Below are 25,762 nucleotides of genomic sequence, written 5' to 3'. Positions count from 1 at the left end.
AACATGGAACTATATATAATTAAGAGGATTTTTTTATAGAATTTAACAACACTGTAAAACTAATAACTTGCATATTTCAGCATCTAAAGTCGATCAAACATTACTCAGATACTATAGAAGCATAGAAGCATCCCTTTTTGCTAAGAGTCAATATTCTACCTTTGGTAAGAATGGACACTTTCAATGAAACAGATAGCGATGATGTGTATGAGTACCAAGAGGAGGAGTCCTATGATGAGCAATTATTCAAATCAGATAGCGATGATGTTAGCGGTCAGTTAGCAAATTCCATGGGATCTTTGAGTGTATCGAACTCCAGCAGAACTCAGTTATGGCCTTATAGGAAGGGAGATAGCTTAGATGTCAGTATAGCCCATAATGGATATAATATGGCAGTTACTAAAGATGCGCCTATATCGACAGCTGACTACTTATGCTTGACAGATAAGGAATTGTATGAGATGATAGAAGAGAGGGCAGGGTTGTTAAAACAGGTTTTGGACCTTTCGCTCTCCAGTGTGATCGTACTACTGCAAAAGTATAATTTAGATGAGGAAAGATTGATTGAAGAGTATACTGAAAACGCTGAGTCTGTTTTAAAGGCTTCTGGATTGCAAGGTAATGAATCTCAAGATAAATTAGTTCAAAAGCATATTCGAAGTAACTTCTCTTGCTTTATATGTTGTGAGTTGTATGATTCAGTACCCACGTTTTCTCTACATTGTGGCCACGAGTATTGTCTAGAATGTTACCGGCGCTATGTTAAAGATAAAATACATGCTGGGAAAGTGATAAATTGTATGGGATGTGATTTGGCACTAAAGGATAATGATATAGATGAAATTATGGGTGACTCTGGTTCTAGTTCCTTACATATGCTCTCGTCCATCAGAACCTTTATTCAAAGCCATTCTAAAAACTACAAGCGATGCCCAGATAAAGACTGTGAATATATTATTTATTTACCGAACAACCTGAATTTGGTATATCCAGGCAAGTACGAGAAGCCTACGTATGTCACTTGCTATAAAAACCATAGGTTTTGCTTCAATTGTTCATTAGAAGTACATGAGCCTTGCGATTGCACAATGGCTTCAATTTGGGTTAAGAAAGCTCAAACTGAGTCAGAAAATCTGAACCTGGTATTGCGTAATATAAAAGCTTGCCCAAAATGCAAAGCTAATATTGAGAAAGATGGTGGTTGTAATCATCTAAAATGTGGGAATTGTTCGCATGAGTTCTGCTGGGTTTGCGAAGAAGATTGGAATAAACATTCTAACGGGTTTTATCAATGTTTACTATACGACGGTGAAAAGAAACATGGAAAGGGTACTCACGATGAATTAATTGGAAGTAAATATTCTCACTATTACAAGGCATTTGGACTACATGAGAGCTCTATACAACTTGATATGAAGCTCGGGCATAATATACAACAAAAAACAGAATCTATGCAATATAGATTGGGGCTTTCATCCATTGAATGTCAATTCGTCCCAGATGCGGTGCGACTCCTAATTACGAGCCGTAACGTGCTCAAATGGTCATTTGCATTTGCCTATTTTTTGGACCGTTCGCATAATATGTGTAAGATTTTTGAACAACATCAAATGGAGCTGGCCAAACTTGTTGAAGATTTAGCTCAGTTACTAGTAGTTGAAGAAATGCAAGAAATATTACCTCGTAAAAAAGCGTTGTATGATATATCGGCACTCGTCGAGAAAAGAACGAGGGCTTTAGTAGGTAGTGGGGAAGATCTTATAAAAGGAAATGTTTGTATGTCAAGGATAATGCGTGAACGCAAGTAGATAAGGTAGATAAAGCTTAGAGAAGGTAATAAGACATTAATAGATTAACATTCTTATTCGTCCATTTCAATCGTGCTATACATGTTATGCTGTGTTATGGTTACATTAGTTATAACTTATCTACCTAAATCTATCCTTCAAGAGCCTGTCAGCGCCCACTTCCGCGTATTCCTCCTTACCAACCCATAGCTGATGGAAAGTTCCCAGACTTGCCAGGATACTTCCACCGAGCCATGCTTGGTATTGTCGTTCTCTTGTTTGCCCCGAAGCTAACATTCTAAACTTGAGCGCTGGTAGCGATATATTAAGTTCTGCTAAAATCCGATCAGTCAAGCCAGGAATGGCTGATGATCCACCAGTAATAACAACATTATGAGCAAGGGTCGTACGCAAGTCAACATCGGTAGACATTATGGACGAATGTATTAAATCTGCAAGTCCGGCAATTTCATTTTTGGCCTCGGCTGCGTCTTCCTCTATTGCTCTCTTGCCATTTTCATTTACATGCTCAGAAGGCGTAACGCTACTTTCATCAGGGATAGGGGTAGCATCTGCAGTACCTTCTTTCTCCTTAGTACTATTAGCAGCACCTGGCTTATTTCTTTTCAATGGAATATAGTCATTGTGCCAAGTTTCAACAATACCATCAACAGAAACCGGCCATTCACTAGGAAACTGTGAGCCGTCAGGTCTAAATAGTTGCTCAGCATACGAAAAACGGGACACACTGTCAAATACAAGCTCCTCGCCCCAAGGTGCTTCGACTGATCTCTTTGCTAGTTGTTCAAGCTCAGGTTTGAACTTATCTAACGTCGTAGGAGCCACTTGTAGCAGTGTTTCCTTGAATTCCTGAAAAAACTGTCTCTCATTTGCCATATGCACCAACGAAGGATGGATATCAAAATCAAACTTACGTCTTACAAACTCGGGACGCTTCTTCGCAACCTGGAAAAGTGGAATTACCTCCTTTGGCGCGAGCCTCTTCTTGATTAACTCATTCAACAACGCACCAGCAATGTAACTTCTACGAGAACTTTTCGACAAGGTCATACCGTCAATAACAGGACTAACAGATGTCACATCATGTCCAATGTCAACTACCAGACAAGTAGGACGGCCCATTGCAAAAGATACAGCCGTTGCAATCGGTGTGACATAACATGCCTCAAAATCCATACCTTCTAGAAGTACTTCCAGAAGCTTCTTCCTATTATCTTCGGAATTCCAAATTGGCTCAGTAACAAATGCTGGCAGTCCTTTATTAGACTCAAACTTCAACTCAGACTTAATTGCCCATTCCCACTGTTCTTGGGCTTTATCCCAATCTACAACTTCGCCATTAGCAACAATGTTTTTAATTTCATAGTCTTCTCTAGGTATCATCATCGCTTGTTCATTAAAAATAACCGGTTTAGAGCTATCATTGGTAAATTGACCATACTTTGATGGCAGAATTGCCTGAGGGCAGTCCGTACCGGAATAACCAATGTTAGTTGTGAATGATCCTGGGTCAATGATTATTGCCGTAATCTCATCGCCACCATAAGCTTGTACTGCAGAATTCGACATTAGGAAAAGAGCCTACCTTTTGGTAGTTGAATGGCCTATGACGTTGTGATCATCGTATTTGGAGTTATATATCATTTTAAGAGACCACTTTATGAACTATGATTTATCACCTCGTATTTAATGATATTAATGTTACTATATTGATAATTAATACAGAATAAATTTGATTATACTAGGCTCTGGTATGCTAGCAGTGGTATTTACGATGCAGTCGTACGGCCTTGTATATATTACCATGTTATTTTCTGGTTTTTGTTTTCTTTAGGAAGTCGTGTTGTAAGTTTATTGTTACCACAGCTGTTGTCTCTTGGTAAAAAAGAATTCGCTGAGATGGGAGTATTACAATGTCTTGATTTCAGAGTCAATCACATCAATCAAAGCTAGAACCTCCAATCTTTGGCGTGCTAGGTGGATCCAGTCTTCTGTACATTTTCTAGACCATCCTGTCATATCTACCACATCGCCTAATGCCTTGTCCAATCTATTGGTACGCAAGTTCTCGGTAACCCTGGCAATGATAGAGTCCATGTCCCTGGTTGTTGAGAAGCCCTCTTTGGTGAAGAGCAGAGTAGAGAATAGTCTTGCAGTCAAGTGACCCAAGAAACCGGCATTTGGTGGTAGAAGGGAAGTCGTCTTGAGCTCTGGTTGTAGTAGCAGCCATCTGTTGTAGAGCTGTTCCTGGGACGCAACTTGGTAGCTATTTTTGGACTCTAACTCTGAAACGGCAATTTCTATTAACGAAGGATTAGAACAGCACTTGGACTCAGTTGGCAAAACGTCGGTGAGAGATCTTAATTTTTGAATATCTTGGGCCAAGTCGACAGGAGTGTCAGAAGCCAGGGATAGCTTTGTTCTGAGTGAGTTTACTACGTTGTTCAATTGCGTTAAGCACTCTTTCTTGACAGCGCGCTGTTCCAAGACCTCGAAAAGAGGGATTAGGGAGCTAACAGCCTGGTCAAGCTCCTGCAAGTTGGCGAGTCTGCCATTTCTTTCCTTCTCAAGCTTAGTCTCAATAATCTTGTTAAACTCTTCGACCTGCTTGATAGACAATTGAGCCACTTCATTGCGCTGTCTTGCTAAAAGAGCTTGTTCATGTGCCTTTAGATCAGCCTGTAATTGCTCTTGCGTAGACTGCTCCAATTGCTTCTTGAAGGCTTCAAAGTTCTTCATGTACTCTTGGGAAAGTTCTAAACTCTTCGTCTTCATTTCACGGGCAAACTTTTCATTTAAGTCTTTCATTGCTTCAACAGTTTTCTGCGTTAGTTCCTTCGAAATTGCGGAACCAACCTCATTGTTCATGGATTTGATCGCCTGTGCAATAACACCATAAGACCCTAAGATGGCGTAAAAACTCTCCTGTGGGATTTCCAAACATTTGTCATTGACCGCCTGGATTGAGGCATTCAAGGAGCTAACCAATTCGCTAACAGCCAAATGCATATCGTCAACCTCAATTGTTGGAAGAATCAACTTAGCCATTGGCTGCCTTGGAATAGCAGCCAAAGTAGGTTCCTTCCTTACCATAACCGGCTCCTCTCTTTGTATACCACCTATAGGATTTCTAATATAGTTGTAGCTGTCCTTTATCTTCCGCGTCACGTCGGACACATTAACAGAAGGCCATATTCCAGCGCGATAATTCTCATAAGCATCAACTAAACCCTCGGCATAAGGGATATTCTCTACAAATATTTCATTAGCCTTATCATTATTGACAGCAAGTGCTAAACCTGCTCCGTAGAACAAACAAACAGCCGATGCCGTCTTTAAAACAAAATTCCGAATTGGATGAGACCGTCTAACCGTCACAGGGGTCACAGAAGATGATAACCGCCTGGCACCAATTATCCTGAATCTTAACATAGCGTCAATTCCTCCCAGTTCCTTCTAAACTACCCGTAACGGATCCTTTCTCTGCGTTAATGGACCCATCCACAGCTAGTTCAGCTTTCAAATATAGCAAAAACTAAAAGTCACTATGTACGTTGAGGTTCGTTCAAGACTATACTCTATAGTGATTGGCTGTTGGTCACGTGCTGTATAATGATTAGCTACTCCACGCACTGAACCGCAGCAGCTGCGATCTTGGCTGCTACGCTGCCAGGCCCTTTAGTTTGATGCTAGCATCCCCTTGATCCCCTTTTAATATGTCATTCAGACATGCTTTGTGCTGTTCCGCACGCATGCGTACTATCAGTCTCCAGTATATAAAAGACGCCTATAGCACAAGAAGGAACCGGAAAGACTCCCGGGTGGATTCAAATGCCCCGATTCGTATAGAAGAGCTCATATCTCGGCCTTTGAATGCTCCCCAGCATTCTTGCACAACGGCTCTCGTGTTCCGTGTGAAGTGATAGTGTTTAAGGAAAGCTCTACTACTTTTTATCACCCTTAATTTGCCACATGGAGTCGACACTATCCTACCTGTAAGATAGTAACCGAGCTGTTTACCTCGTTAAGCTGCTTTATAATAATTAGAATCCTAGATTCCGTGGTATAATGTTACAGTTCAAGCTCGTGCTTCTAGGGGACTCTTCCGTGGGAAAGTCTTCAATTGTTCATCGGTTTGTTAAAGACTCATTTGATGAGTTCCGTGAAAGTACGATTGGTGCAGCTTTCTTGTCGAGAACTATCAAATTAGCTGACTACGACGATGTTATGATCAAATTTGAAATTTGGGACACAGCTGGTCAAGAGCGTTATAAGTCGTTAGCGCCTATGTACTACCGTAATGCCAACGCGGCATTAGTAGTGTATGACGTTACTCAGGAAGATTCTTTGATAAAAGCACAAAGCTGGGTAAACGAATTGAAAAGTAAGGTTGGCGATGATGATCTCGTAATCTGCTTGGTTGGTAACAAGGTTGATATTGCAGAGACGACCCCAAAGATGAAGGTTATCGATGAGGACGAAGCTAGGGCGTATGCAGACGAACACGGGTTAATCTTTCACGAGGTGAGTGCTAAAACTGGAAAGGGGGTGTTAGAAGTGTTCTATGACATTGGAAAACGTTTATATCTACAACGAAGAGACTCTTTAGCTGCCCAATCTCAGCAAGCGAATAATATTCAGCTACAGAGGCCAACAACAAACGACGCTACTTCATGCTGCTCATAAGTGCCTGCTGTATATACACACATACACCCCCTGCATAGTTACGTAGGCATTATAACCTATCGTGCCCTTTATAATGGCCTAGATATACAAACATAAGATGTTTCTTGTTCAACTTTTATTACATTCAGTTAGTGTTTTCTAAATACGACGTTGGTTTTACGTAACACATGTAAATTGTACAAAACCCAAAAAAGTTTATACAACACTGCAGGAGGTGTGCTCAACTATTTAGTTCTTCAATTCGCTGATAATCATTTTTCCAGCCTGTTCGACGGCATCCTTTGTACCCCTGATGTATATGGTGCTCTTATCCTGATCTGACTTGTCTGGGATTATGATCTGGGTGGTAGTAGCTTCTCCGATTTGCTTTACAGCTCCCCATGCAACAGGGAAAGCCTTGTTAGTGTTCTTCTGCTGTTCACACCATAAATAGCCAACGTAGGTTGACTTCGATGCAATGTCAATTCTCTCTTTAATTAAACTGACAGCAGCATCTAGTGATTTTTCCTTCGATGTTTCAGTCTTCTTAGTTTTATCTTCACCTAAGATGTCAGACAAGTCCAATTCTTGGTATGAGAGTCTCCATGGGATAGTTTTACCGCTCAAAGCTGGGTATGGATATTCTTCAACGGTGAACTTATAGCCCTCTCCAGTAGCACCGACAACTTTTTCACGAGGGACTTTATGCTGAATGCGGGTCAAATCGCTCACTTCTCTAGTAGCGGATGGATACTTTACTATTACATGGTAAGCAGCACCTAATTTATTAATCAAAGAGGCACACTTTGAGACAAATTCATGGTATTCAACAGGAACTGGAATCTCTTTATCAAAGCCTTTCCTAATTATTTCGTTGAAAATTTCCTTTTCACACTCTGCAATAGCTTTTGGCTTACCGTAGATTTTAATTGGAAGATTCTCGTCTTTCTCTGGGAAAACCAATCTGACATTGTGGATGGCTTCTAATCTCTTTCTAACCGCACCTCCAGTACCGATCAAAGAGCCGTGTCTATCTTTTGGAATATCCACCTCTTTTACAATGCTCTCCTTGAGGTCAGAAACCATGCTGTTCATTAACTTGATGGCTTTCTCGACAAAGTTAGATGGGCCACTAACAATAACGCTAGTTTTGTCATCAGAATCAGGCATTGGGAAGTTGATATTTTTAAATCTGAGATTGTCACCACCTGCCTTCGAGATGATATCCTTCAAGTTTGCCAAACCGCGTCCCTTGAGGTCCTTATGGTATTTTTGATCTATAGATACAGTTTTTGTGACCATATCCGCTGCCTCTGCAACAAAAGCTTCCACCCTTTTTGCTGCTTGCTTTATAGATTTTTCGGAACCGACGATTTCCAGTTTGACATTACCAGATTCTTGAGACTTTCCATCTTTGTGTTGTTCAAAGTTCATCAAAACATCGTATTCAGCCGAAAGACTCTTTATCATTTCACCATTCTTACCAATTACTCGTTTAACATGTTCCAAAGGCACGTTAACAAAAGTCTTCTGGCCATTTTCAATTTCAAATTCTAGTAAAGCCTTCAATTCTTTATAAGCCTTGTTGACACCTTTTGAAGGGCCTCTAATGGTAAAGACTTCACCGTCCTTGGGCATTTGAATAGAAACACTGTATTTGGTCGATAAGCGGGTTAAGTTAACACGCTGTGGTCCAACCAACTGAGCAATGAATTCCTGAGGAACAACTAGTTCCTTACTGGTAATATCGGCCCATTTCTTAACCTCTGCTAAAATGTAATCCTTGGCACGCTCGGCGTTGTAAGGCAAACCAGAAACGACCACTTCAGTGGTGTTGTTACCTGAATCTTGTGGAATATTGATCTTGATGCCAAACTTCTTACGAATTTCGGAGAAATTAGAACCCATGGAGCCAATCAACTTTGGAGCAGTGGAACTTGGAATAGAAAAGGATAGTTTGACAGGTTCGGAATTTTCACTGATATCCGTTAAGATTTTTGAAGCTACAGCAACAGCATTTTCCTCTCCTCTCAAAGTCACCTCCGAAGGAGAAGGGTTATGTAATTTGATTTGGAGGTTACCGCTCTTACTACCAACATCTTCCATTAGTAAGGAATAGGTTGTGGTACCTTCTTGTAGGTATTGGTCTTGTTTCTCTGCAGGGATTGAAATAACGCTCTTGGATAACTTCTCCTGCTTAGCACGCAAAGTATCCAAAACAGAAGAAGCCTTAATCAAGGAAGCTCTTAACTCCTCGGCAGTAGGCTTAAACTCTTCGTCAACAACCTTCTGAACCAAAAGTATTCTGTTATCACCAGGATAGAAGTCACCCATTTGCACAAATGGAATTTCCGTACAAGACAGGAGACGTTTAATATCGACGTGGAATAGCGCATAATCCAAATCATCGATAGAGAGGAAGTGCTCTGGTGTTAAATCGTTAACAATATTAATGATCCTCCTACGGACTACCTTAATGTCCTCAGAAAACTCTGCCTTGGAAATAATGTTAACGTTAACTTGTTCCAAGGTTACCACTTCTTCCGGAGAAGGTAAAACGATCTTGACGTTGTTGTGAGCAGCTTCCAAATCGCTAAATGGGTTGTACTTAGTAAAGTATAATACCAAGTCCTTAGCATGAGGAATGTTCCTACCGTGAGCTTTAGAAATCTCAAGTGACTCCACAACAAAAGATTTCGAGGATTTTCTGGCGAATTCAATGGCTTCATCTACATTTGGACCAAGACCAATGAAGGTAACGTTTTGCTCTCCCACAGCAGTAGGGAAGATGACAATAACATGATACTTCTGTTTTATTTGGTCAGCATCTATCAAAGGTTGAAATTTAGTTGGGATAGGAATTTTCTTCTCAACAATCGTGCTAGATAAGGTATTGAGATAGTTTTGCGCTTTGACTTTAGCGACTTTAACCTCTTCTCTTGGCCCCGATATATTGATCCTTGACTGTTCGGGTTGGAACTTCACAGATACCTCGCTGGAAACCTCGAACTCATCAACGGAAACGAATGGAATCAATTTCTGATCGTCGATAATAACATTGATAACGACGGATTTTATTTCCTCATCGACTATCGCCATAATCTTTTCCTTGGCCAAATTAACTGAAGCCACATCTCCATGCAAAGAAATACTCATGGTAGTGTCATCCAAGTCGGAATCATAGGAATCTTCATCCGGTGTTTTTAAAATATCAATTTTCGAAACGCCGGTTTCGCTGGTAATCGAGTTGATCATTTTTCCTCCAGGACCAATAATAATTGAAACGGTCTTAGATGGGACATGGATAACAGTATTGATAGGTACTGTCAATTTTTTGACCAAATCCCTTTTGGCGTTGTAGACTTTGGTGGGAACACCAGAAATCAAAAACGTCCGCGAGTTCCTAGACAATGTAGACTCAATAGAAACTCTATGTTCCTCCTTAATCTTCATTAGTAATTTAGAGAATTCCGGCTTAGAGATTGACAATTGAGATTGTAAGTCCAGTGAAAAAGCCTCCTGTATAACCTTAGACCGCAACGGTTTGGCACCAACAGAGCCGATAGAAGCAACAGATGACAAAATTGAACCACTCTGTGATTCCGGCTTCTTCATGTTAGGACCCCAAGAAACTTTAGCCGTCTCATATACAACAGAACTCAAAGGAGGAAAATCCGCCTTTGTTGGCAATCTTTTGGGTGCCGTTACCCCTCCAACAGAATCATTTTCATCACTTTGTTTCTCACCAGGAGCACCAGTTCCCCCATTAGCAGTTTCAGAACTTTCAGCAGTAGTAGGTGGTGTGTCAATCACAACAGAAGGTTGCTCTTCAACAGCCGCTTGTAATTCCATAACAAATTAATAAGTGAGGTTCAGCCAAAAACAAATCGATAAAAACAAGATTAAAACGTAACGGGACAAAAGAATAAACCACTTAACAAGAATCCGATCCGATTAAGTCTAGAGTATTAGAGTTTTGTCAGGAATCCAATTAATATTGAACTTTTAGTATACTTAAGCTTCTTTTGCTCAAAGTAAACGGGTTTGTTTTAAGTAAAAAGGTTATTTTTTTCTTTTAAGTTAGTTGAAGCTAAAATCTTGAAAGCCCTTAGTATATTATTATTAGGATACTTAAAACCGTGAGCAAATGCTCAATTAATCTTAACTACTTCATTACAATTTTTAACATTATCTCTAAACTCGCCTTGGATATTTCCAGGAGGGTCATATTCACAAATAGTGTATTGACCGTAGTACGGCCCACACAAAATATATGCACAGCCTAAAGTTGTTGTATTTGCCCATATTAGCTGGGTGAAATGGCCGGTTGATTTAGAAAATCCAGGGTTGTTGTAATCGTATTCTTTGTATTCATCATACCATGCGTTGACTGCCGCAGTGGTGTTGTAGCCGAGAGCGAGGTTCTCGCCATACGGTAGATTGGAATGTACGAGTGTTCCATTACACGTTTTTAGTTTAGCTACGTAATTCTGGGCCTTTCGGTAAAGCTTGTCGCTCCACACAAGGTTGGGAGCGGAGTGGCGGGCTCGTAGTTCATTGTGTGCGTCTAAAATTTGTGTTGCAAACGTTGCATTCAATTGCTTAGGCACTTCCGTTGGTGATTCTCTGTACGGAGTTGTTTTGGTCTGGAAAATTGTAGTGTAAATTACAACCACATCTGGAGACTCAATTGAGACTACTGAGGTCGTCGTTTTCGTTTCTAGTACTGTGAACGTTCTGTATGCGGTGCTGGTTTCTTCAGCGAGGGCGGCTCGCAGAGCGCAATAAAGGCATAGGAGCACTATAGACAAATTTTGCATTTTATTGCAATGATGAGCTAGTAGATTGGTACATAACTACGGTTAATTGTAATACGAAGCATCCTGGTCGCAGATTATATATATTCTGTCTCGATTAGTTAGCTTGGTTTTGGCTACGTTTTACGCATCGCTTGGTGCGTTTCAAGGCTGTTTTAAGTTGCATGCCAAGAAATAAGTTAGAGACATATCAAAAAACTATAAAAGGATCAACCTGATGGCATGTGGGTTGATAGAATAGGAAGTCAGATTTTTTGTCGGAGAACCAGCAGCTGTAGTATTTTTTTTTTTGTTTTTCTATAAAACGGTGGCATCATCTACTTAATTGCTACAACTGGAACATATATGTTTAGTTAATGTTACATATGGATCAGTAATGTCTTCAATTAGCGAATAATTTAGCGCAAACGGTTTAGCGCAAACGGTTAACATTGGCACCGAACTGACCGAGAACGTTACCTCTGCTGAGATAGTTACAGATCAAGTAGGTACCAACCCGAGGGCTACAGCGCTTTTCGGCACATCCAACTTGGGAAGTACCTCTCCATAACATTTGAGTAAAATGACCTGTTTCCTCCGAGAAATCCGGCTTGGAGAAATCGTAATCCTTGATTTCGTCATACCACGCTTCAATAGCATCTTCAGTAGTAGGGAATCCAACTGCGAGGTTCTCACCGTATGGACCACCAGAGTGCTTTAGATTGCCACTGCAGTCATAATCTTCGGCATACTTTTCAGCAAATTCCTGTAACTCATTAGACCATCTAAGTTCACCTGTATCCCTGTGCAATCTTCTCTTTTGGTTGTGTGCTCTGAGGGCTCTGTCTCTGAGACTGTTAGATTGTCTGCCGGTTGCATTGTCATCGTCGCCTGGAGAATGAGATGGAAGAGGTGAAGGGGCAGTGGATGCCAAACTGCTGGTGGAAGATGAAGGTCCTGGAGTTGGAGGTGGCACTGGAGGAGCTTCAGGGCTTGGGGGAGGATTTTGACGGTTTGGTAACGCATGATCTGGAGCTGGAGGGTTGACTGGAGGGTTTGGTGATGGAGTTGGAGGAGATGGTGGAGGAGGCGATGGTGAATCGTGTGGAGGCGTTGGTGTAGGAGTCATGGGAGGAGGAGGAGATGGGGGTGTTTCTGGCGATGGATCGCATGGTTGTGTGGTATTTTGGCCATGCGACTGGTCAAGTAATTGATCAGGGGCCCGGTGAGGTCTCCAATTGCCTCCATGGTTCCCATTACCTCCATGGTTCCCAGGGAACCCATGGGCAGGCCTGTCACCAGTGTGTACAGGTCCCGGAAACAGGGTGCTCGTTTCCTCATAGAACGTAAAGGTTTCTGATTCATCGGGGGGCCTTCTGACATCTCCAAATCCAATGAATCCGGGGAATTGACGTAGGAAGTCTGGCATATTATTCGCATCATAGGTTCGGATGTTTGTCGTTGTCGTCTCGCCGTCGATGTCCACTTCAGCGTAGACATAACGGATTTCTTGGCGAGCAGAGACAGTCGATGCTAGCGACAGGGCGGCAATACCGTAGGTAGCGGGCTTAGAAAATTTCATGGTGTTTAGTTGTATAATGAATGTAAAAGGTTGAATAGCTAAGCTCACATAACCATGACGAGAAGTGAAACTCCAAACCGTTTGTATTTATATAAAATTTGCCCTGCACTTTCAATGATGAATGTTCTTACTTGAGCAGTTGGCAAGTGAACTCGCGTACGGGGACAATATTCGCGTTGCGCTAAAAGCGGTCGAGGAAAATGGAACATGTTCTCTGTCACATCTTCTGCAAGATAAAATGTCCGAGCGCATATTAACCTGCACAGTAGGAAGTGGGGCGAGAGAATGCTACTCAAGTTTCTGTGCCTAAGAATGCATTCTCTAGCAGGCAAGGACGCTTATGTACTTATAGTACAATTTGGTAATTCAGGGGAGTGATATGTTCCAGCCCTTTATTCTAAGCAGTGAACCAAGAATAAGGAACAATATGACATCATGTTCAGGGTATAGGGTCACGTGCTCCTCTTGTGGAGGGGCAATTTTTTTCCTGGCAATCAGTAATTACGGTGGAAACAGTAATTACGGTCTGTTACAAAAATCTTCCCATTCTCCCTTCGAGAATAAATGATCTAGGAAAAAGAAGGTTTCAAAACATTTTTGCCAACGATGTGTACTAATTGTGTACTAATTGTGTAGGTGTGGACAATCCAGAACTTTAAAATTTGTTTTTTATGGAGTTTTGGTGTTTATACTAAACAGATTGCAGGATTTTCTGCCTTAAAGAGGACATGTCCCGAAGTTTTTTTCGAATTGTCCTTTGTCCGTTTGTAAGAGCTGTGCATTTTTCGCGCGTTCGCGCATTCTTATTGCTGACAAGTTGAGATCTTCTCATCGTAGGTGTGGGTCATTTACGATTTTGTCCTTGACAAACATACTGCTTGCCTCTTCAACGTAATATGGGGTTTTAGCTCTAGCGGGGCACTGTCGTATTTGGCCGCAGTTCAGGCGCACCTCATTGTTTTGGCGTACCCTTCTGAAGATATGTAAAATTCCCACGTGACTGCTAACGCCGGGCGCTTACGAAAACCGGTGTTGCTCGAGAGGGCCTGATGTAAAAGTCCCCTAGAGAGCTCCATTGTTCGGTCCAGTAGAGGTTTCACTTATGAACTCCTGTGGTATTCCGTAATTCTCGAAGGCAGCAATTTGTTGCGTGGTTGCCAGCCCTCCAGTTACTTGGACAATAACGCCTGACGGTATTTCCGACCGGCCAGTGCGAGAATGGTCCTTAAAGTCGGCTGGTCAGATCCAACAAATAGTAAGTAGACCTCAGCCTCGCACGAGCCTTGCGATAGCATATCGTAGCTGGCAACGGCCTTCGTCATCGAGCTGCCTCGCGCACGTTGAGCTTTGTCACGTGATCCATGCTCGCGGATCATGCTGACTCATTGAAGTCACGTGCGTAGTCACTGGCCTGGGCGGCTTCTCCACTTCTTAAGATACAACGCAAACAAACAAGGTGGCAAATGTTTAACTACGGTGTAACAAACCACAAGAACACCGATATAACGGTAAGAGACAGAAAATAGCAGCGTGGACGCTAGCCCAGAGCTCTCGACGGCAATATAAAAGCATGGAAGAGCTTTATGTGTATGCAGGCGAAAATATGCCTAGAGTAAAGTTGACCTTGTTAAGGCGTTACGAAAATATAGAGGAGGTCTGGCGATTTCTCCACAGAGTGCAAGATAGGTATTCTTTGCAGTTAGGAACAATCGAGACAATCACAGGAAATCTCAAGATCAGGTGTGCAACGCATGAAAACTGTGAAAAATGTCCCTATTATATCTTAGAGTTTAACGAGGTGGATAAGAATTACTCATTATGGAAGTTAGCTGGTTCTGAGTGGCAGTTTGGCAGTATTGTAGCATCGCTATATATTAAGCGGCAGCCGTCGGACGCGTGCGCTAAAGTACCGCCAGAATTTCTGTCTGCTGTCGCAGCACAACTGGACTGTGGAATCGATACAACATATGTTTGGGACTGTCTCCAGAGGCTATGTATTCCTTTAGGAAAGGTGGATTGGGATGAATTCGCATCCATACTACAAGCTATGCTTAAAGAAAAGAACGTTTCCGTCGACGATAAGACCACCTTAAAGGGTCTTGTCTCGGTGGCTGCTCTCCAGGCCGCGATTAAAACAACAAAGCGACAACTAGAGCATGACCTACTAGAGTACGATGCCCGGGTGAAGACTCCTTCCACCACAGATGAATTAACCCGTAATTCGTCTCCGGAAAGCATTTTACCGCCCTCGAACTCTCGATCTTCCTCCGTTTCTAGTTTACACTACACCTACGGTCTGCCGGCCACACAGCTGGATACGAATTTTAAGGCTTTCTTTCGATCCATGGCAGAAAACTTCGAACTCTTTGATGAACCCAATACAGTCGTCAGGGGCAGGGTGTCGAAGCCCAAAAAAAAGGCTGCCGCAGGCCGGCAAGGGAATAATAAAATAGTAGAAGCATCATCATAATATAGAGAATTCAAAGTACAAAACAACAAAGAAAACAAAGAAAATAAAAAAGCAAACAAAAAGCACAGTTATAATCTAACTAGCCCTGCGATCATCAGTAAATACTGTAGATGCTTCAAACCCAGTTTTTGACTTCTGGTCTCTACTTCACCATAATTCTAATATTCCTCCTCCTTTTAATTCAATCATGATGAACGATCTATGTTCTCAATGAATCTTGATAGGTAAAAAGAAAAATGAGTGATGTATAAACAACTTTTGCCCTCTTACAAACCTCCTAACTTAATAAACAAATCAAAGTTACAAGATTAAAGAAAGCTAAGAACGGCTTCCACTGCTTCCATTCCTTCTGCTGCTTTCTTAAACAGTCTTTTTTTAAAACAAAATAATGTATAAGCTACAAGTGGTACTTGTGCCGCCTAGCACAGACTCGGATATACCATTATTGGGAATTCCGTCTACTAATGTAGAAAACACACAAATATCAAATCAAACTAATCAGCAGCAGATATGTTCGTCAAATTTATTAAGTACAAGGCATGATTATTCTCCAAGGACAGCGAATACCTCTGCAAATATGGTTTATATGCCAACCTACATGGGATCACATATTAGGAGGCCTAAGTTAAAGAAGTTTCTACATTTTACAAAGCCAACAAATAGTTTGTACCAATTAGCTGAGGAAATCAGTATTAAATGTAATAAGATGTATCCGAAATTGGTAGAGGAGCCGGAAATTATTACACTACAGGATATTAATGAATGTGATTTAGATCCGGATTTTGTAGTCAAGGATGTTTTTAATGTTGATAATACGGTCCGTGTGATGTTAAAGAATGATTTAGAAGCTACGGATGAGAATGAGACAAATACACTGTATATGACAAAGAAGAGAAAGCTAAATAGTGGGGCTGCGATAAATACAACCGTTCCTTCCATTGTTCCGCCTTCGAATGCGATTTTAAATGTTGCGAAGAAGCGTGCGACTACGATTAAAAGTTCTGCATTGAGGGTATCCACTCCACTGGCCAACCAGATTTACCCACCTCCAGCGAAGAAACAAGTGAATTCAGATTTTGAGGATGATGATGTTGCGGATAAGTCAATTTTACCGCCTCCTGCACCTCAGTCACCTCCTATACGGATTAGTTCTGGAATGGATCATAAAAAGCTAAATATGAACGAGGATGCTGTCTCTAGGTCGGAAACAGTGGATCCAAACAAGGCTAGGCAACAAAGGATGTCTTCTGGAACCCCGCTAAGGCCTAATACTGTGATGGAAACACCAAACAGGGTAAGTCTGGTAGGCCCTACCGTTTTATCCGAGCCTCATCTTTCCTCCCACGCGAGGAACACGACGACTCCAGTGATCACAAACAGCAGGATAACGTCTGGTATGCTTACAATTCCAGAACCAAGAATATCCGAGGTTGAGAAGGAATTAGGGGAAGGTCCAGCAAGTCCTTCCGTTGATTTACCTGCTAAACCGTCCCGTATACCTATGAAGAAGCCTTATAATCCAATTATACAGCAGGGAGATGTTTCTTCATCTTCTGATGAAGAGGAGGAAGCTGAATCTATACTAAAAGAGTCGGGAAAAGCTTCTGCCGATATACAGGAGGGAAATAAGCAGCCCTCTGTCCGTCAATCATCCTCCACAATTGCAGACGATAATGGCTCCCCAAATAAGAACGCCGTGAATAGTAAGGTTGTCACGATGGCTGAGTTGCCTTCTCCGCGCAAGAGTTCTCTAGAAAAGAGGCTGGATAAGCTTCAAAACAGGACGGGCGACGAGGAGACCATTGCACCTATTACTAGGAAGGATGATTTTAGCGATGATGATTCCGATACTTCGCAAAACGGCAGCGTGGTTGTGAATAGGCCAGATACACAAGGTGATAAGAGCTTTCAGAAATCGGAACTATTACGGATTTTTAATAATAAGAAGTTCGAGCTGCCTCCCCGATTCAAGAATGCTTTTTCGGGAGACGGTCTCTCAGATAATATAAACGGGAAGAAAAGGAAACCTTACCTGACAGTTCTGAATAAAGATATCGATAATTCTGTTCCTGATCCAAGGAACATAATGCCTCGTCGCACCCAAAGGCACGCGGCCCAAAAAGCTGCTCAATTTATTTCTACCGGAGTTTCCCGGAGAGAATTAGAATCCGAGTCCGCAGATGATCAGCCTGCAGAACCAACCTCTGGTGATTCTGCAACCGATGAGAGTGAGGGGGTGTTCCTAAATGAAAACAATACATTAAAGAAGCTTAACGTGCATCCATTAAAGGAATCAGTTGTAGCTGCTGAAGATATTTCACCTACAGCCGAGCCTAAAATAAATGGGGCCAAGAACACTTTCAAAGTAATGCCTGTAATAACACCAACTTTGCTTTCTTCTACCTTGCCAGATAAACAGGATATAGCTTCATTAAAGTCGAATATGTCCGCAATGGTAATTTCCAGTAAACAGGACTTAAACTCTGTAAACAATGTTGCAACAGGTCAAAAAAATATAGAAGAAACCGCTAAGAAGTTGGATAGTGTACCCCAAGAGGCTGGTAAGACAGCATTAACTGATGCAAAGACTTTGGCTCCGAAAACCCCACAGAATTACGAGATTGAGAAAAAGAGAACAAGACGTAGAAATTCACAAGATGTGAAGTCAAAAAATGTATCTAATGCTGTTGCTGAAAAACCTGCTACTGTGGATTCCATTTCACCCATTGATAAGCCGTTATCCACAGCAAATTCAGATAAAATCTTGAATCAAGATAAACCTGTTGCGCTGAAAACCTTTGGGAAAAAGAAGGCTCCGGCAAAGAAAGCGCAATCTGTTGCGAAACCAACTCCTGTAAGCACTAGAAGGTCAAGTGCTGCTAATGTAAAAGCTAAAGTTTTTCAAACTCCCAAATTCATTGACAATTCTGATGATGAAAATATTAATATAACCAAACCGAGCCCTCCGAATGGTGGTAAGCAACAGGAGCAGACTGCTACTTTAGCCTCAAATCCTACAAATCCCGTTGCAGACGGAAATGCTGTTCAGAGGAGGGGACGTGCTCGTCGAGCAAGTAAATCCGAAAGCAAGTCCGCTTCTAGCACTGAGGCTGAAAGAAAGGCAGCTGGTAAGCAGGCAATGGATAGGGCGGCGGCTGCTGCTTCTAAAATGGTAACACGGAAGCTAGCACTGAATGAATCTCCTGCAGATTTGTCTCCATCAGGGAAAGTATCTAAACTGGATGAGCTCAGATCTAAGTTTGCAAAAGGTAACACTGCAAGTAATAGCCCATCAAGGCAACTAAAAAATACACTTGCTAGTCCACAGAATGTAGCTTCGAAAGCTACAAGTAGTGATGCAGATTCTGTAAGCGATAAATCTTCTGATAATTCGTCAGAAGATTCCTCTACAGATGATTCGTCAGAAGAAGAGGAAGAAACCAGACGAAAGCCACGTAGGGGAATTGTTGAAATGCCTAGAGGGGCTGTAGGTGCTGCAGTCCAGAATAAAAATCAAGATTTAGAATCAGTAAATTTGGAAGGCGTCCCTCAGTCCACTCAATTAACCGCAGACTTGAAACAAGCTAATACTACTAATGCGCCCATAACAAGGTTCATGGATCATGTAGCACCATCTACATCAACACGCCTCAGTTCTCCGCGAACTGCTACAACAAATAAAACTTCTCCACATCGTTCACTGAGCTCCCTATCAGACCTCGCGTCACGTGGAGTTCCCGAAGTAAAAGAGAAGACCTTGTCAAGCCAGAAGTCGGCGCAAAGCAATGTCAATGACATAAGTTCTGAGGAAAGTGATAATGATCATTCAAACGATAGTAGTAGCGAAAGTGACTCCGATTCCGGTTCGAGCAGCAGTGACGGAGGAAACTCTGCTGATGATAGTAATAATTACATCAGTGCAAAGGTTGCTTCAAAGGCACTAGGCAGGAAGAAAAAGTCTAGTAGTGGTTTTGCATCATTAATTAAAGATGCGAAGAAAAGGTAGACTCTAAAATGAATAGCGTTCTTAGTCTTAGAAGGATAATCTGCACATGACTCTTGTATTCTATATATAATATAATAATATCTTATCTATATGGCCTTGTGTGTAAAATGCAACTGCTGTTGATATTGAATAGTGTTACCGTAATACGCTTATTATAAAATAGCGCTAGGATTAAATGCATGTAGCTGTCCCAATAGCAGGATATATGACTGAATTGTTGGATGCAATGGTGGATGCAAAGGTGAGAGAATCACGGGAAGAGTAATACATGATTACATATAAAAAAAATTATGAATCAATTATCCTATATTTTAAGACTAAATCATTAGTGGGCAGTCTGCTCCCCCTTTTCTCTTCCATTAACAAAGTTCAACGCATTTTCTTGCGATATTTCAACGACTGTTGAGATTTTGTTTTCAAATTTGACTCGATAGAATCTATCAGCAACAGCTATCATATCGCTCCTAAAAGTTGTACAAATAAATTGGGCTTCAGTTGATAGTTCCTTAATGGTAGCTGCAACTGCAGTACGGTATTGTTTGTCAAGTGCTGCATCTATCTCATCAAAGAGATAGAATGGAGCTGGATCAACCATTTGAATAGCAAGAATTAGGGCAATAGCACAAACAGTTTTCTGCCCTCCTGATAGTTGTTCAACACGCAATTGTTCATCACTTTTAGAGTTGAAAGACACCTCTATTGAAACGCCTGAATAAATTGAGTTGCCGTTGTCCTGAGTTGCGGGGGCGCTTTCATCAACCTCATTATTCTTCCTCTTTCTTTGACGTCTACCTTGGGTTTCTGGAGATGTTTCATTTCTACGATGGATAACAAGTTTACCTGTTCCCCTAGGCACCATTTTCTCGAATAATTGGGTAAAACTTTCGGAGACCTTTTTAAAAGTGTTTTCCACAGCATCGACCTTTTGTCTCTTCAATTTCTCAATTAAATTTTCAATTGAAGTCTTGGATTCATCTAGTTCCTTTGCTCTATTTATAACATCCCTTTTCTTCTCGTCAAACTTCTTGAAGTGTTCCAGTGCTCTTTTATTGACATTGGTCATTTTAGACAGTTCATCATTTACTGAAGCTAGCTTCTGCAACAAATCTCCGCTGCTCATATGCTTGTATTTGTCCAGTGAATCCTCTGGTAATAGCCCGATATCTCTTATTTTTTGTTGCAATTCATCGCGTCTAGCAGTTAAGGTTTGCTTCCGAATCATAGACTTCTCAGCTCCCTTCTGATAATTATTTATTTTCTTTACGAGCATACGCTGTTGAGAGTTGGCTTTTTCTAGCAAACGCTCAGTTTCTGTTCTCTCTTTTGTCAACTCTTCTATCTTTTGTAAAATAGCAGCTTGATCTTCAGAATTCTTTTTTTGTTGCTCAAGAAGTTTCTCACGTTGAACACCAAGTGCCTCTATTTCATTATCCATAGCTTCTATAGCAGCTTCGTCGGTGTCAATTGACAATGATTCTAGCTCTCGTTCCTGAGGAATCAGCTTCGACTCCAATTCTGCTTTCAAAGAATCGATCTTGTTAATAACAGAGTTTAACGCCTCGGTTGTGATATTCAGTTGATTTTGTAAGTCAGGCAGTTCCGCTGATATGCAATCCAGCTCGATCATTTCTTCTGCTGTGAGCTGATTATCAAAGGGTTTTTCCAATTCTGAGGTATACATTTGAATTTTATCTTCTATTACCCTTTGCTTGATCGTTGTCTTCTCAATTTTAGATATTGATTGAGATAATGTTTCATTAATTAGATACTTCTGACCGTTAGCCTTTTCTAACTTCAATTTTAACGATTCTAAGTCGGAAAGTATCAGTTCTTTTTTGTTTACGGCCTTCTTAATGCTATTATTCAGTTGATCAATCTCCTCTTCGACAACCTTCACCTTCTCTTTTAACTCCCGTAAATGTGCCCTAGTTGCATCTTGTTCCTTCTTCTTAGTCTTGAGATCCTTTAAAGAATCCAGACGTCTTAGTTTGAAATGATCGCGGAAACCACCAGTTAATAAGCCCCTATTATCTGCCTTATCACCATCTAACGTGATAGTGTTAAGATTGAATTGTTTAGCTAGTCTACTACCTTGAACCAGATCTTTAACAACGATTGTTTTACGAAATACATGGGCCACAGCCCTTTCAAACTTGGGATCATATTTGATTTTTTTTATTAATGGCGTGCAATTATGCTCCTCGTTTGAAGGATACTGAATATTATTGTCAACTTCCAGTCTGTTCAAAGGCATGAATGTTACTCTACCACCTTTCATATTGTACAATTCCTGCATAATCAAACTTGCAGTTTCTTCTGTATCAACAACAACATGGAATAACGAGTTCCCTCCTACAACCTCTGCACAGACCTTGTATTTCTCACTAACCTTGATTAACTCGCCCAAAGGAGCAAACACAGATCCCTCTGGCATGTTCAGTCTTTTCACAATTTCATTGACATTTTTCAAACCAGTTGCTAGATCACGGCTCATAGTTTCATTTAAACCACTTTCCGCTCTCTTGACATCTTCAACCAATGCTTCTGAAATGGACTGCGCCTTTTGCTCCGCTCTCCATAACTGTTTACGTTCATCGATCTTTGACAGATGCTCTTTCTTCAAATCCATTATTTGCTTCTGAAGGTCTGCCAACTCTGCAGTAATACCTGGTCCGCAAATACTATCATTTAATTCTTCTATCTGCTGATCTACTACAGCTAACTCTGACTGTAATTGCTCTCGTTCCTGGCTAAAGGCCGTCTGTGAAGTATTTAAAGCCTCCTTCTCCACCTCGAGAGTCGCTATTTCTTTGCTGATCCAATAGTCCCGTTCCTCTTTCGTTTTGAACTTAGCGTAATTTCCTCTCTTTGAAATCATATCTCTTTGCCTTTGTTGCATTGTCCTGAGTCTTGATTTTAACTCCATCTCGGAGTTCGTTAGCTCATCAAATCTAGGAAGTACCTTCTTCAGCTGCTCTTCCTTGCTAGTGATCTGCAGTCTGAGCTTTTTTAAGGTATCTTTTGTAGTCTCTGACTGCTCTGTAATGGCAGCTCTTTGAGATTGCAGCTCTTCGTAGCGGACAAGAACGTCTGCAAGTGCTTTTGCCACATCTCTACCCGCTTCCCTCTCCTGTTGCAAGTCAGTAGACTCCTTCATCTTCAGTTCGGAAACAATCTCGTGCATATTTTTCCCCAGATTATTGATCAGTGCTTCCCTTTTATCAAGCTCATCGATATACTGTTCAGACTGAACCAAAGTATTATCGTAATCGCCTTCTAATTTTTCAATCGAAGCTGTGACCTCATTCAGCTCACGATCGTGCAACGCATACTGCAGCATCTTCCTCGATCTATCGAGTCCATTATATTTCTCCAGTTCTCTGCGTTCCTCGTCTAATTCATTTAACTTATCTTCAACCTCTTGCAGCTCAACCTTAATCTTCTCTCGATTCTTCTCCGTTGTCACCATCTTCTGTAACGAGTCCTTCAATTTTCTTTCAAAAGATTTTGCACCAACAACTTCCTCCAAAAGCTGCAGTCTTTCGCTATCCTCTGCGTTTGTTAATGAAACAATGCGTCCTTGGGGGACAATGTTATACGGATTAGAAGTAGAAAATCCTGCAGATTCCAGTAATCTCTGCACATCACTTCTACCAGCGTTTTTGTTATTAATCATATACTCATCCTTTTTCAACCCAACTGTCCTTCTGATACGAATTATGTCGTCTCTGCCTTGGGCCCCTGGCCCTAGCAATGTTCTATTTTCGAAGTCTTGGAATATAATCTCCACATAACCGGACATAACAGATGAGGTACCTTGGTAAATCAATGAACGTCTCTCCTCCCTTTTCAAATTTGTATAATCATCGCTAAGAACAAATCTTATGGCTGCAAAGAAGTTCGATTTACCTGAACCATTAAAGCCTATAACCACATTATGATGAGGAGAAAAGTTATCTATCTCGGTTTTATTTTTATAAGTTTTAAACCCACTTATAATAACTTTCTTAATGTACATTACAGACCAGTAATCAATATAGTAAGCTTTGTTACTTCAAGAGAAGAGTGTTCATCACGCTACATGAGAAGTATCAATTTTTATTTAATAAATTATTTTACGCGTTTTATTTTTTCAACGCGAGAAAAAAATAATGGTTGCGAAGAGATTCGAACTCTTGCATCTTACGATACCTGAGTGTTCAACTGTAACAGCTGTAAGCTATACGCTTGAATCAGGCGCCTTAGACCGCTCGGCCACACAACCGATTGTTGAATATATCTGAATTGAAGGTCATCTTATCTTCAGATCTGATCACGCGATCTTATTTATATGCATTGTCAGATACATAAAACATCTATGTATGTAAGACAGCATGCTAGAAAAGACATGATTTAAACCACAGTTACAAGTCAAGTTTGTTATCTACTGTGGTTCTTACCATAATGCTGCAACTTTGCTCAGTTGTTTGCTCTTCAGATTGAAGGGCTATCTTCATGGTTGCAATTACATGATTGACTAAATGTAGTCACGTGCTTTATGTTATATATGAATACCCGCCTATATATATGACTACTGTTCACATTCGACGTTAGCATCAAGCTTTAACCTGCATTGGGATGGTTTGGCTCTTGGGTAGATGCCTAGTCCTTTGTAGTATAACTACTTTTTTCCGTAAGTTCTCAATGAATTTCATAGTGATTGTCAATATTGGAACTTGAAATGAACAATCAACAACCAAATAGGTCTCGCTATTCGAGATTCCTGAATTCACTGCCTGATTCCTTAAAATAACTAGTTATATCTATAGCTTTGTATAAAAATGAACTCTATTATTTTATTTGATCAATAGAACCACAATATACGTAATTAGGAGGACGTGCGATAAAGGCTTTGTCTATTAAGTTGTTTGTTCTGCCCATCTTAGCACATATATCGCCGCGGAAACAACGGTAATACTCACTGGCAATGATAAAATTACATACCCCCAAAACAAGACTCCAGACATTTCCGATTCAAAGAATTCATTTAACTGCGTGATTTGCGTTAGCTGAATGGCTGGTGGGGACACGGTCAATATGAACCCAACAATTAGGAAGATTGGATCATCCAATATGCTGACCTTTATAAATTTCACGCAGAGCGCTATTAGTGGTAGAAGAGCACATGATGGCAAGATCATACGTCCCACTATAGATGCAAACACCATCTTTTTGTAGTTATGTGACTTTGCCATTGGCTCGTTTGAGATACACAAGTTGGAGCCTAAGACAAGTAAAATAAGCGGCACCGACAAAGCACCTAGTTCATCCACGGCTTCCGCAAATGTGTTGTTAATAAATCCGTTACTATGGAATATTTCGTGCTGTAGTGGATGTATCGAAGCAACTATCACAGAAACTAACATGGAGTAGAGCGGTGGGTTCATAAAAGACCTGAACTTCGACACACTACAAGAAACCGAGTCCTTCAACATATTCAGCGAAGCTGTGGTGATCGAGTAGCCAGGCGTGCGGCTCCGCAAGCATTCATCGTCGGAAACAGCGGTGCGGTCGTTTTCATCAGTATTAGCAATCGAAGCCTGCGACTCCAGAAGTCCAACGCGAGACATATCATCTGTCTCACCCGACCATCTTAACAACTTCTTATATCCCCATGTCCATCTAAGTGCCTGGCCAAGCTGCTGGAAAATTAGCAGGTATAAAATACCCCTAGAGGCAATTGAGTCTTTCGTATCGCCCTTAACTTGGTCCCATTCCAATCCCGGAAGCGTATATGCTAGAGAAAGCGTCAAAGAAACCGGCAACGAATTGCTATTCCCAAAAACAGAATTCGCTACTACGAAATTCGTCTCATCTGTATCAAGGTGCATCAAATAAGCCATTACTCTTCCTGCACAAAACGATATACCCGTCGTCACTGCAAAGAATAGAGGAATAATGGCAATCTCAAAGATTTTAGCAATTGAGAGCGATTTGGCAAGCTTGCTGAAGATCAAACAGGGGGTGAAGACATCCATATTCAACAATGAAATGACTTTCTGCCCTTGTTTTGGTAGTAGCCCGGAATAAGCGCACCAAAACCCTGCGAGAGAGACGATCACGACCTCCAATACACTTTCAAAAGTTATATAAGCAAGCTGAAAGAATGATAGCGCCTCTGTAATCTCCATATAATAACCTTGTGAATTTTATTTTATTAATGATTAAGCTTCTTTGTAACTTAGGCTTTAAAAAATGTCGAAATTAATCGATAAAAGTATTTATAATCCTGTTTTAGAAAGCTATTCTTTTTGAAACTTGATAAAACTTTGCCCTTTTTATGGTAGTACTATCTAAATGACAAAAATTCTCTATCTAGTAATAGTTTTATGAATGAAATAAATTAAATGAACAGGATCAACTTTCTGTCCGTCTCGATTCGACACACACCATTCC

General features: G+C 41.0%; 11 protein-coding genes and 1 non-coding gene across 12 annotated transcripts; 4 read left to right on the top strand and 8 right to left on the bottom strand.

The window, feature by feature from the left end:
* Positions 1–170: 170 nt before the first annotated feature.
* HEL1 (E3 ubiquitin-protein ligase HEL1) lies at positions 171–1,808 on the top strand (the record flags this gene model as incomplete). The annotated part of the gene is made up of 1 exon (XM_018130836.1): positions 171–1,808. The coding sequence occupies one exon, from the start codon at positions 171–173 to the stop codon at positions 1,806–1,808; it is 1,638 nt and encodes a 545-aa protein (XP_017986325.1).
* A 120-nt stretch (positions 1,809–1,928) lies between these two features.
* On the bottom strand, positions 1,929–3,377 carry ARP4 (Arp4p; the record flags this gene model as incomplete). Its single annotated transcript, XM_018130835.1, has 1 exon — positions 1,929–3,377. The coding sequence occupies one exon, from the start codon at positions 3,375–3,377 to the stop codon at positions 1,929–1,931; it is 1,449 nt and encodes a 482-aa protein (XP_017986324.1).
* A 339-nt stretch (positions 3,378–3,716) lies between these two features.
* Positions 3,717–5,240, bottom strand: MIC60 (Mic60p; the record flags this gene model as incomplete). Its single annotated transcript, XM_018130834.1, has 1 exon — positions 3,717–5,240. One exon carries the CDS (start codon positions 5,238–5,240, stop codon positions 3,717–3,719), a length of 1,524 nt encoding a protein of 507 aa, XP_017986323.1.
* A 636-nt stretch (positions 5,241–5,876) lies between these two features.
* Positions 5,877–6,494, top strand: YPT52 (Rab family GTPase YPT52; the record flags this gene model as incomplete). The annotated part of the gene is made up of 1 exon (XM_018130833.1): positions 5,877–6,494. The coding sequence occupies one exon, from the start codon at positions 5,877–5,879 to the stop codon at positions 6,492–6,494; it is 618 nt and encodes a 205-aa protein (XP_017986322.1).
* Positions 6,495–6,722: 228 nt separating this feature from the next.
* On the bottom strand, positions 6,723–10,325 carry SCP160 (Scp160p; the record flags this gene model as incomplete). Its single annotated transcript, XM_018130832.1, has 1 exon — positions 6,723–10,325. One exon carries the CDS (start codon positions 10,323–10,325, stop codon positions 6,723–6,725), a length of 3,603 nt encoding a protein of 1,200 aa, XP_017986321.1.
* A 299-nt stretch (positions 10,326–10,624) lies between these two features.
* PRY1 (sterol-binding protein) lies at positions 10,625–11,293 on the bottom strand (the record flags this gene model as incomplete). The annotated part of the gene is made up of 1 exon (XM_018130831.1): positions 10,625–11,293. One exon carries the CDS (start codon positions 11,291–11,293, stop codon positions 10,625–10,627), a length of 669 nt encoding a protein of 222 aa, XP_017986320.1.
* A 409-nt stretch (positions 11,294–11,702) lies between these two features.
* AW171_hschr21150 (CAP domain-containing protein) lies at positions 11,703–12,851 on the bottom strand (the record flags this gene model as incomplete). The annotated part of the gene is made up of 1 exon (XM_018130830.1): positions 11,703–12,851. The coding sequence occupies one exon, from the start codon at positions 12,849–12,851 to the stop codon at positions 11,703–11,705; it is 1,149 nt and encodes a 382-aa protein (XP_017986319.1).
* Positions 12,852–14,421: 1,570 nt separating this feature from the next.
* FPT1 (chromatin-associated RNAPIII regulator FPT1) lies at positions 14,422–15,321 on the top strand (the record flags this gene model as incomplete). Its single annotated transcript, XM_018130829.1, has 1 exon — positions 14,422–15,321. The coding sequence occupies one exon, from the start codon at positions 14,422–14,424 to the stop codon at positions 15,319–15,321; it is 900 nt and encodes a 299-aa protein (XP_017986318.1).
* A 388-nt stretch (positions 15,322–15,709) lies between these two features.
* On the top strand, positions 15,710–19,327 carry NET1 (Net1p; the record flags this gene model as incomplete). The annotated part of the gene is made up of 1 exon (XM_018130828.1): positions 15,710–19,327. The coding sequence occupies one exon, from the start codon at positions 15,710–15,712 to the stop codon at positions 19,325–19,327; it is 3,618 nt and encodes a 1,205-aa protein (XP_017986317.1).
* A 325-nt stretch (positions 19,328–19,652) lies between these two features.
* Positions 19,653–23,345, bottom strand: SMC3 (cohesin subunit SMC3; the record flags this gene model as incomplete). Its single annotated transcript, XM_018130827.1, has 1 exon — positions 19,653–23,345. The coding sequence occupies one exon, from the start codon at positions 23,343–23,345 to the stop codon at positions 19,653–19,655; it is 3,693 nt and encodes a 1,230-aa protein (XP_017986316.1).
* Positions 23,346–23,479: 134 nt separating this feature from the next.
* AW171_hschr21146 lies at positions 23,480–23,591 on the bottom strand. The gene is made up of 2 exons: positions 23,554–23,591; positions 23,480–23,523 (listed from the first exon to the last, which is right to left on the bottom strand). It is a non-coding gene; the product is annotated as a tRNA-Leu (tRNA).
* Positions 23,592–24,225: 634 nt separating this feature from the next.
* AW171_hschr21145 (uncharacterized protein) lies at positions 24,226–25,497 on the bottom strand (the record flags this gene model as incomplete). Its single annotated transcript, XM_018130826.1, has 1 exon — positions 24,226–25,497. One exon carries the CDS (start codon positions 25,495–25,497, stop codon positions 24,226–24,228), a length of 1,272 nt encoding a protein of 423 aa, XP_017986315.1.
* Positions 25,498–25,762: the final 265 nt, after the last annotated feature.

Source organism: Eremothecium sinecaudum, chromosome II (genome assembly GCF_001548555.1).
Source record: "Eremothecium sinecaudum strain ATCC 58844 chromosome II, complete sequence".
Taxonomy (NCBI): Eukaryota; Fungi; Ascomycota; class Saccharomycetes; order Saccharomycetales; family Saccharomycetaceae; genus Eremothecium; species Eremothecium sinecaudum.
This window is presented reverse-complemented; position numbering and strand designations above follow the sequence as displayed.